The sequence below is a fragment of the Lacerta agilis genome, chromosome 5, assembly GCF_009819535.1.
Source record: "Lacerta agilis isolate rLacAgi1 chromosome 5, rLacAgi1.pri, whole genome shotgun sequence".
NCBI classification, from domain to species: Eukaryota; Metazoa; Chordata; class Lepidosauria; order Squamata; family Lacertidae; genus Lacerta; species Lacerta agilis.
Window position 1 is genome coordinate 2,499,838 of NC_046316.1, and position 11,588 is coordinate 2,511,425.

The 11,588-nt window shown below is 38.3% G+C and overlaps 1 protein-coding gene across 7 annotated transcripts in view; it reads left to right on the forward strand.

Annotated features, from left to right (window-relative positions):
* Positions 1–11,588, forward strand: part of SMC1B (structural maintenance of chromosomes 1B) — a 39,164-nt gene that overhangs the window by 15,622 nt on the left and 11,954 nt on the right. For 4 of the 7 annotated variants that reach the window (XM_033148269.1, XM_033148275.1, XM_033148274.1 and 1 more), the window contains exons 11-18: positions 1,458–1,643; positions 1,976–2,155; positions 3,903–4,049; positions 4,668–4,805; positions 8,014–8,120; positions 8,974–9,115; positions 10,463–10,608; positions 11,345–11,498. In XM_033148269.1, coding sequence (XP_033004160.1) covers positions 1,458–1,643; positions 1,976–2,155; positions 3,903–4,049; positions 4,668–4,805; positions 8,014–8,120; positions 8,974–9,115; positions 10,463–10,608; positions 11,345–11,498 — 1,200 coding nt within the window. Of the gene's footprint in view, positions 1–1,457; positions 1,644–1,975; positions 2,156–3,902; positions 4,050–4,667; positions 4,806–5,711; positions 5,829–8,013; positions 8,121–8,973; positions 9,116–10,462; positions 10,609–11,344; positions 11,499–11,588 lie in introns of all 7 variants that reach the window. The other 3 variants (XM_033148276.1, XM_033148273.1, XM_033148271.1) reach the window with 3 other exon arrangements.

Here is an 11,588-nt window from a genome sequence, read left to right on the forward strand (position 1 = left end):
GCTAAGAAGTGTTGAACATAAGTGCAACTGAGAACTAGCAAACCATTTTTGAGCATCAGTATTTCTCTAACTGAGTAAAGAAAGTAGCACTCTGGTGGCTACATAACTTTTATGCTCACTAAAAGTGAGAAACTAGTAGCTAGCTAATAAAATAGAAAATTCCTTCCAGTAGCACCTTAGAGACCAACTGAGTTTGTTCTTGGTATGAGCTTTCGTGTGCATGCACACTTCTTCAGATACGAAATGCATGCACATGAAAGCTCATACCAAGAACAAACTCAGTTGGTCTCTAAGGTGCTACTGGAAAGAATTTTCTATTTTATTTCGACTATGGCAGACCAACACGGCTACCCACCTGTAATTAGTAGCTATATACCCACCTGATTAAAGATAAATAAATCTCAATGTGGTAAATAAATCTCAAAATCTCAATTAAAGATAAATAAATCTCAATGTGACAAAAAGAAACCATGAAACCAGAAGAATATGTTTCTCCAACTGGCAGTGTGGGACAAGCTCCCTGCTGAACCGCTTTGAGGTGGGTGGACAACGCTAGGAGTCAGTCATAGCTTTTTCCATTGTAATTGACTGTCCACACCGTTGGGAGGAGTATTGTGCTTTTCCTGTGTCAATGTTGCATCAGCACCGGTGAACATGACATAGAGGCTGTGGGGAAGGTACAGTTCACCTGAGCAATAATTTAATTCTTGGCACTCATTCACTTTAATCTTTGCAGATTAAAAAATATGTTTTTATTTTTAACAAATGATCACTAAAACATTCCATACACCCTCTTTTTTTAAAAATAGTATTTGAATTATTAGAATATCACTGATGCACCCATTGCAGGCACTGTCTTTTTAGCAATGTGTTCAATGGCTGTGCCCAAAATGATTTTTTTTAACAATAAAACAATCCTTTTTATGATTATTATCATCATGGCAGTGATGCCCTCCAGATGATGTTGGACTGCAGCTCCCAACATCCTTGACCATTGCTCTTGCTGGCTAATAGCCTGAGTCCCACATTGGCTAGCCATGTAGTATGATATTAGGACTCTCATTCAAGTGGTTTTTCACTAAGCTAAAGCTGGAAAAGGGTTTTAGCAGTAATCACAAGTTTATTTAAAAGTTGTGTGATTAAAACAACGCCATAGTAATATACCAACATTGATACCCAGAGGTTTCTAACATGATCTTCATAGTAGGTTCTCATACGTGCTCAAATAAGGTTCATTTAGGTAGAATGCAGTGAATGTCTTTCCGTAATGGATTCACTGCTCTTAAAAACATTCCTGTATTTGCTTCTAGAATGAGGATTGTAAGCTGCAGTTTTTCTGATGCCTCCTGAAAATTGATGCTTCCATCAAGAAAAAAAAAAGGGAAATTAGCTAAAATGAAATGTGTGCTGTACAAACTTAAAGTTCGGTTTGCTCATTATTCCTGTTCTGTTTTTAGTTTGGAAGACTGCTTGATTTGTGTCACCCTATCCATAAAAAATATCAGCTTGCTGTCACCAAGGTTTTTGGCAGGTATATGGTTGCGATTGTTGTGGCTTCAGAAAAAGTAGCTCGAGACTGTATTCGTTTCCTCAAGGAACAAAGAGCTGAGGCTGAAACTTTCCTTCCTTTAGATTACATTGAGGTACACTTTTATTAAAAGTATATTAGTAGTTTTTTTTATTCACAAAGCTGATTGGGGATTACTTTGACATCTAAGAAATTTTGTTAGTTTAAATTTGCTTTAATTTTTTTTATAAGATGTGACTGTAGTCTTAGAAGATTTTGTAAAACAATTAAAGTGTATAGGTTTGTATACTTGGTCTCTCCTTTTGGGCCCAATCAATATTGCTTTATTAATTTATGAGTGTCTGAAAGCATGTTTGGTATGTTAGAAACAAAATCTGATAGGATACTTGTAATCTTTATTACAAGCTCCTTGAATTTAAGTAACCTTTTCTAAACATTTTTATTTAGGTAGAACCAATCAATGAACAGTTGAGAGAGATAAAAGGAACTAAAATGATGATTGATGTTATACAGACATCATTTCCTGCACTGAAGAAAGTAATTCAGTTTGTTTGTGGGAACGGTTTAGTATGTGATACAGTAAATGAAGCAAGACAAACAGCATTTGAAGGACCATACCGACTTAAAGTAAGCACAAAGAACCTCTCTTTTAAAATAATAAGATTTTCTGCTGGCTTTTAAACACGCAAGCTACATGTTCAGAAGAATCACGTAGCACATCTTTTCCAGAACTGTATCACTTGAAATGTTAGCCAGTGCCAGAAACCTTTTATACAGCTAAAATAGGCTAGACTAAAACACTTCCCCCTGACATGACATACCGCATTTTTCGCTCCATGGGGCGCACCTCGTTTTTAGAGGAGGAAACAAGAAAAAAAATATTTTTCTGGTTTTCCTCCTCTAAAAGCCCTGGTTTTTTTTTTAGGATCAGCTAAAGGTTTTGCAGCTTTTTTGCAAAGGGAAAAGCCCTGGTTTTTTGAGGATCAGCTAAAAGTTTCGCAGTTTTTTTTTTGCAAAGGGGGAAAAGCAAAGAGGAAAAGCTCTGTTTTTATGGCGTTCAACTCACATTTCTGCAGCTTCTAAAGGAAAGGGAGCCTTTTCTACAGTTTCCAGACAGATAATCTAATCAGCCAGTCACATGTAGCTGGGGAAACAAACAACCTCCCTCTGCAGCACATTCAACAAAGGAGGGTGGGGCTGAAAGGGAGCTGGGGACTCTTATCTCTCTCCTGATCTCTTGCTGATCAGCTGCTGAGCGGGGTCCTTTCAACACCCCCTTTTCTCTTTGTAAAATAAAAAGCATGATCCTCTTTTGGCCCCTGGGCAATTCAGCTCCAGGGACCACCATTCGCTCCATAAGACGCACAGGTATTTCCCCTTACTTTTCAGGAGGAAAAAAGTGCGTCTTATGGAGCGAAAAATACGGTAACACTGGTGGTCCTCTGAGCATTTGCTTTTGAAAATTTGTTAGTTTTAATCTATTTTGATTATTTTATTATATCTACTGTTTTTATTGCTGTTTTAAATTAAAATAAAGCATTGTATAAAATACAATGCTAGGTTGGCAGGAGCTGGGACAGAGCAACCTAGTTTATAATCTAATGACACATTAGCTTGTTGTTGTTGTCGTTGTTCAGTCGTTCAGTCGTGTCCGATTCTTCGTGACCCCATGGACCAGAGCACGCCAGGCACGCATTGTCCCACTGAATGGGTAAAATAGGAACCTTCAGAGCTTTATATGTCACCATACACACCAAGCTCATAAGACAATTTACATCCAGTGCAGGTCTTTTAAAATTGCTGTTATATGAGACCAGCCAGAGGTTCTGATTAGGTTTAAGATAGCCAGAGGTTATCACATATACAGTGGTATCTTGGGTTAAGAACTTAAATCGTTCTGGAGGGCCGTTCTTAACCTGAAACTGTTCTTAACCTGGGGTACCACTTTAGCTAAAGGGGCTTCCCACTGCGGCTGCGCTGCTGCCGTGCGATTTCTGTTCTCATCCTGAAGCAAAGTTCTTAACCCGAGGTACTGTTTCTGGGTTAGCGGAGTCTGTAACCTGAAGCATCTGTAACCTGAAGCGTATGTAACCCGAGGTATCACTGTACTACCTTTCATCCAAGATACACTACAGGATAGTCAAATACATGCTGTAATGTATAATTGTCTTAATCCTGAACTATTTCACTGGTTTTAAGTCCTGTTTCTCTGTGTTTTATTGGAAGGCAAAATTAATTTGAATATAGCTAGTTTGGAATCCCCCCCCCCCCAAATATACTTGCCCTCACTTCAGTCCAGGAATTGTTAGTATACTTATGCCTAATTGCCCTCTAGTAATATTGATCAATTCAGAAAAAAGTGTTTAATTTTCAGACAGTGGCTCTGGATGGAACTTTATTTTTGAAATCTGGTGTAATCTCTGGCGGCTCAAATGATTTGAAAAAGAAAGCTAGATACTGGGATGAAAAAGAGGTGAATGAACTTAAAGAGAAGAGAGAGAAGCTGATGAATGAACTAAAGGTAAAGCTATGGAAATTATTTCCAACAGTATCGGTGTTCGAAACTCCCATTGTTCTAGGTGCGTTTTGTGACAAACGACAGAATGGAAGGAAAGGAGGACCTTTTTCTGCCTCCCCACTTCCAGCCACTCTCTGAAGACTGGAGAAGAGACCCTCTTAAGAATATTGGGGGGGGCAGGGGAAGCATGGCTTTGTTTTTTGCAGATGAGGGCTAGATCATTTGAAAGGAACATAATATTTTAGCTGCAGTTCATTCATTTTCAGCTTTGTATTCTTGTTATAAAAAAGAGTGCCTAGACATTCTGTTGTTGGGCCCATAACCTAAGCTTAAGGTGCCAAAGTATCCTAATATCATTACTGTAATACTGTAAAAGGAACAATTCAACTTTTGATGAATTGATTCAATTTTTCCCCTAATGAACACATTTTTTAAATGCAATTTCCCATAATATTATGCATTTTTTATTTTATTTTCACTAATACATGCTTCCACTAATAAACACATTCTTGTACATATTACTCGGCTGGAGAACTGCACTGCAAATTTGTTACAGAAAGTGTGATTTAGGTAGGTTGCCCTCTAAATGCAAACTAAATCAGATTTCTCTCCTATCCCTAGGACTTGGTGAAAATCAAGCGCAAAGAGACTGATTTAAAGCAGTTGCAAGCTCAATGCCAAGGAATTCAAACACGACATAAATATTCGCAAAATGAACTAGAAGTTCTTAAAAAAAAACACATTGCTAATTTCTATAAGGTAATATTAAACTCTCAGGTGGCTGTTTTCCTTGTCTGACTTTGGGCAAAATGACTTGCTTTTTGGTTTTAACTAGGACATCTTAAATGGTAACATAATTGATTTTTTTTCTTTACCTGTTGAAGAAATAGAAGTAATTTTTTAAAACCCATAATTTAGGATGGAATGTTTCTTTTGAGAGACTTTCATTTTTATACTTTTGTACTCTAAACATGATGTCTATATCATCAAACGTTTCCCTTTTTGTGTTTGGGTGTTGGAGTGGGGATGGCTTCTCCTAATCCCCAGACTGGCTTACTTTTTTATTGTGCCAAGGACTGCATTGCCCTTGAACAATCATCCAGGGGCCACAGTTTAAAAGTGAGTGCAACCACATTTTTGTTTATAAAGGACAAATCTTGGGAGGGTGCGGAAGGACACAAAAAACTTCTGTCATCATGGTAGCATAGTGAAGTTTACGTTTGGAAGAAGTCCATAAAACAATTTCTTTATATTAAATTTTAAATTATTTTGTAAATTGAGAAATTTAGGTTGGATTTGTCTGGCCTCAAACATGCTGCTGTCACCAGTTACAGCAGGAACAAATTATTTCTAAGAATTACTATCATTAAAATCATTAAATGTTTAAAAAAGAAAAAATGGATGGCCCCACAAAAAGCCTTTTTTTGGCATCATGGTCTCATAGTGGGGAACCCATAGAGCAGTTTTAGGGGAGGCCTCACAAAAATGGTTTTTGTTGCAAAATGCAGCCAGTGGACTGCAGGTAGCCACCTATGTTCTGATAGTTACATTTTGCAGTACAATTGTGTGGTTCCAGAATAAAATATCCTTACAACATAAATAATTAAAACAGTGAGACTAGTTCTACATTGTTTTTAAAGACTCTTCATATTTATTTGTATTTAGGAAAAATCTGTGCTGGAAAGTGTACTGTTAAATAGCCAGTCACAACATGTGATGTTGAATGAAGGAGTTTTACAAAGAGCTGTAAAAATGGATGAACTCCAAAAGAAAATTAATGAGGTATAAGTTTTTCATTCATGGCAGCATATAGAATCATAGAATGACTGTCTTATGGCAATTTGTTGTAGATGCGTGTTCCTTGTGTGGCTGCTTGTGAAACCCACTGATCTAAGGCGAAAGCTCCAGACCTGCTATTACACTTGTAATAAACTTAATGCATATAGCCAAAGGCCTTTGCAGATCTCATGTTCACTCAAACAACAGATTAATAGTTTATAAAATATAATGTATCCAGGCTATGTACATAACCCAGGGAGGGGGGTTGAAAAGCTCAACAAAAAACTTTCATATCCAAAAGCTATACAGCACATAAAACTCAGTTAAAACAAATTTTAACGATGTTAATAACAAAAACATAGAAAATAATAATAATTTTCTGGCATCTGTGGAAAAAAGGCACCCCCATGTATGTAATATAAAACTAGCTACTTAATACTAACTCTCCTCATGACATCTTTTGAGGTGCTTCATTCATTTAGTGTAAAATAATGTTTGATGAAAAAATTATATTAGGTCAGCATATGGTGTGCAAAATAATTACATGGTGAGTTTCAATTAGACCCAAAGGGACATTTTTGATCCTGCTGCAGGATGCCTTCATCTCCCTTTGAGATATATGACTGGTATTGCTCAGAACTCAAGTTCTATAAAGCCCTTTGTTAACTGCATAAAGGTCAGTGTTTGCCCTGGCATGATCTATCTGAATTGCAGCATCCACTGGGAGAAAAATGTATGATTAATGACTGCACAATTTTAATGTCCATCATAGCCAGATACCTTATCAGGGCACAATGATGGTCTGATGTCAAAGATCCATCTTTCAGAGGTTAAGATACAACTTGCCAATTTATTTGGACAATTCCTTTGACAACTTGCAACCCTTTGTGGGAACGCTGCACAGTTTAGTAAGACCCATATCTTACGTTTCGTTTAAATTGAACCAGTATTGTAAGTAAAGCAGGTCAGCTTTAGCTGCCATAGATGGTAATCAAGGTTCAGCGCTCTAAGAGGAACTGATGGTGTCCCTGAAGAAGTTCTAGACTCGTTCTTGGAAATATGTTCTACAGAATTTCTAGTACTGCTTTTCTCTCTGGCATTTGCCCCGTATAATAATTACGTTAATTCTTTAACAGAAAGGAAATCTTCAAAATGGGCACCAGCACTTCATTCCTATTATAAAATAAAATTTGAAGCTGTTTTAACCAAACACCAATTTCTGTAACAGTTCAGGCCAAACTAGATGTGATGCTGTTCATGCAATTAGCAGTGTGTGTGTGTGTGTGTGTGTGTGTGTGTGTTTTAATAAAACCAAGTAAATAGGAGCTATGCTGAAGGGTAGACAATTTAACCCTTTTCTTCCACCATTGTCCTGACCCAGATCTTTCCTCCCAACCCCCATATTTGCATTGGGAAAAGAGCTCCCACTTGTGCCAAAGGGAATTCCCCCCCCCCCCAGTGCAGATAAGAACCATGGGATGGGGACATGTTATTTAGGTTGGGAGCATAGAGGGGCTAAAGGGTTGAAGGCTCCCCCCCCCCGGCCGCCTTACAGTCCCAGTCCAAATCACACACATGCCATATGGCTACTGTTTGTGTTTTTAAAATGTTTGTCCAGTTGCTACTTTCCTGAATAATGTAATGTCTAGCTTGGCCTGACCTCTTCCAACCAAATACTGTATTTTCAGGTGTATAAGACGACTGGGCGTATAAGACGGCCCCTGACTTTTGAGAAGATTTTTCTGGATTAAAAAGTAGTCTTATACGCCAGAATATACAATATTCCTAAAAAGGTGTGTCTGCAGTTAAAAAAAAAAGTGAAATTATTCTGGCCCTAGCTTTTCAGTGTTCTTGTGTTCCAATTAACAGGTCAATACCTCATTAAAGAAGAAAAGCTGCAAGTGAGGTTTCTTTCCAGTGACTCTGAAAGACAAATGTTCCTAAATGGCACATTCACACATTACACACAGACACAAGCATTTGTCTATACATATTGAAGTGTTATTATCGATTTGCATAGCTTGACTATTTGTGTATAGGTTGTATACTTGTTGAATGTAATATGTGAACATCCCTACAATAACAATTGATACTTCTTACATTTCTAAAACCTTCATATACTGTGTGAAAGAACTTCTTTAAAGGAATTATATTTAATTGCCCTCTTGGTGGGGGGTTGTTACAATAGGTGGAAGACAATGTTTTCCGTGAATTCTGTGCAGAGATTGGAGTAGACAATATTCGTGTATATGAAAAAGAACATTTGCAAGAGCAGGAAGAAATTGACAAGAAGAGGTAACTAGTGATGTTTCGTAACATTCTGTAATCAGAATTCCTCCTTATTCTGTATAAATACATACTTAATGTCTCTGTCCTAAGATATTGTTCAGCTATCATCACATGATGATTATTTTACTGTTAAATTGACGTCAGAACTATGCTTGCATGGAATGCCCTCGCCAGTATGCATTTGCTACTCTTTGGGGATGCAAGTACATTGGGGGAGAGGAATTGTCAGTAGTTTTATTCTTTTCCAAAGCTGTTTTTCCTATCCTATCCCCACCAACAGGGATGTTTGCGTGTAATGTTTGTATATGTTGCTTCCTTATTTACCCCTGATTCCAATACCTTTTGCTTCCTTGGTTGTTTCCCTTGGATTGAAGATTAGATTGTAAGCTTTGGGGGGTCTACACTGCAAAGTGCCATGCATTCTGATGCCATAATAATAATAATAATAATAATAATAATAATAATAATAATAATAATAAATAAATAAATAAATAAATAAATAAATTGTTTTTTTACCTTGCATTTAGAGAAGGGCGGGCAGCCTAAAGCCACATGCACACCCGCCCAATTTCTAGAGTCATCTGCAACTGATCAGTTCAGCCTTTTAGCAAGTGTTATCTGTCCCTCCTCTGGCAGTATGCTGGGTAGAGAGGAAGAGGGGGCAAGAGAAAAATAGGTGTGCCAGAAGTAGAGGAAGGTGATGCCCCACACATTTCTGACTGTCCCTGCCCACTGTTGACTTTGGCCCTACCACAGTCGATACACATCCCTTGACATTACTTCTGAGAGATCTAATGGCCCTTGACAGGAAAACGTTGCCCTCTCCATCTTAACATAGTGCTGTATTGTGTCTGTTCAGGTTTCAGTTTGAAAACCAGAAGACACGACTGAGTGCTCAGCTTGAGTATATTTGCAGCTTGGTAGACAAGGCGGTGAAGAAGAATAACACGTTAAAGGAGAACATTTGCAAAGATGAAGCTTATATTATTAGCCTGAAAAAGGTAACCAACGGTTTGTTAAAATAATTTATATCCAGCTTTTCAAGTTTTCACTACAATTAAGCAGTGTATAAAATTTCAAAGTAATAAAATAATCAGATTTGGTTACAGTCATTTACTTCACAAAGAAATCGGTTTAATTATTTTAGAAGACCTCCTTTTCTACGCACTTTGCACTATGCACACATTGCATGCCTATAATATATGAACATATAAATGTAACTAAGATCAAGGAATGAGATGGGAATTGGAGGGGGAAATCCATGTAGATCAACCCAACACAGAGACTATGTTCCATCTGTACCAATGGGTATCTCACTACCTTGTCTGGATAATATTACTATGAGGCTGTTGTTGTTGTTGTTGTTCAGTCGTGTCTGACTCTTCGTGACCCCATGGACTAGAGCACGCCAGGCACCCCTATCCTCCACTGCCTCCCGCAGTTTGGCCAAACTCATGTTGGTAGCTTCAAGAACACTGTCCAACCATCTTGTCCTCTATCGTCCCCTTCTCCTTGTGCCCTCAATCTTTCCCAGCATCACAGTCTTTTCCAGGGAGTCTTCTCTTCTCATGAGGTGGCCAAAGTATTGGAGCCTCAGCTTCAGGATCTGTCCTTCCAGTGAGCACTCAGGGCTGATTTCCTTCAAGATGGATAGGTTTGATCTTCTTGCAGTCCATGGGACTCTCAAGAGTCTCCTCCAGCACCATAATTCAAAAGCATCAATTCTTCGGCGATCAGCCTTCTTTATGGTCCAGCTCTCACTTCCATACATACTGGGAAAACCATAGCTTCAACTATATGGACCTTTGTTGGCAAGGTGATGTCTGCTTTTTAAGATGCTGTCTAGGTTTGTCATTGCTTTTCTCCCAAGAATCAGGCGTCTTTTAATTTCGTGACTGCTGTCACCATCTGCAGTGATCATGGAACCCCAAGAAAGTAAAATCTCTCACTGCCTCCATTTCTTCCCCTTCTATTTGCCAGGAGGTGATGGGACCAGTGGCCATGATCTTAGTTTTTTTGATGTTGAGCTTCAGACCATACTTTGCGCTCTCCTCTTTCACCCTCATTAAAAGGTTCTTTAATTCCTCCTCACTTTGTGCCATCAAGGTTGTGTCAACAGCATATCTAAGGTTGTTGATATTTCTTCCGGCAATCTTAATTCCGGCTTGGGATTCATCCAGCCCAGCCTTTCGCATGATGAATTCTGCATATAAGTTAAATAAGCAGGGAGACAATATACAGCCTTGTTGTACTCCTTTCCCAATTTTGAACCAATCACTTATTCCATATCCAGTTCTAACTGTAGCTTCTTGAGGCTATTATACTTTATAAATACTTTTTGCACATAGGATGAGGAAAACTTTTTACAAATGGTAGAGGAAGTTATGGTGGAACTGCAACAGCTTAAGGAAAGGTGGAATGTTAATAAGGCTGATATTGCAGAAGCACAGAATCAAGTAGAGGAATCAAGGATGGCATCACTAACTCTAACAAGGTAAATAATGTTGTGTTTAGAATAGTTAAGTGATTTGTGGGGGAGGAACTCCAGATATCTGAAACTTCTCACACAAATTTGTGTGAACAGGAACATTTAAGTTGAGCATTGTATATTTGCTAATCGGATAGTACAATGCTGTACAACTGCTCTGACCTAGATCCGAAGGGTTGTGATGGAGATGTTCTTGGTGTACAACAGGATGTCTCCAATACCATCTTCATTGCAGCCTGACAAGCCACTCATGAATTGGTGGAAAGTTAGATGCAGTCTCTGGTGCAGAGCAGGCTAAGAGATCCAGAAGCCAATGTGCACATGTTCGGCTTCGGTGCTCGTTGGATCACCACCGCAGGGTGGTTTGGATGGTAAAAGAAAGTGGCAAGAGCAGATGTGTAAATGACTCAGATACAAAACTGTTTCTCTCTTTGAAAGAGGGCGTGCAAATCTTTCCCAGTTGTGTCTGCTTACACGTGTCACTGAAAGCAAGCAAGCTGAATTTGATGGGGAAGTAATTGATTTCTAGAATGGATTGAGGTACTTTGTATTTGGGTTAGAAACTTAAGCTTGAAGTGTGGTTCAAAAGTACTATCTCGTGTTTCTCAACCCAGGTATTAAGTCTAAATTAATAATATAATACACAAACTATTCTTATATAATTTTTAAACCTTCAGTAGCTGAAATACCAGTTTTGAAATATCAGTGTTATGTTTTCTGTGTTCTTGCTTTTTGGTGGCAGAGAGTTGGCAAAGTTGCAAAAGGAAGGTATTGCCATCGAGACCTCTCTCGAACAGAAAAAGTTAGAAAGGCATAATACCTTTCTTGATTGCAAACTCCAGGACTTAAAGATAGGACTTCTGTTGGGATCTTTGGATGACATTAGTGAAATAGAGGTAGGTTTTGTGGCATATTAAACAATTTAATGCAGTTGTGGAGCTTGTACATAAATAAGGTCTGCCAGAGCTTGATCTAAGTAGAGTAGT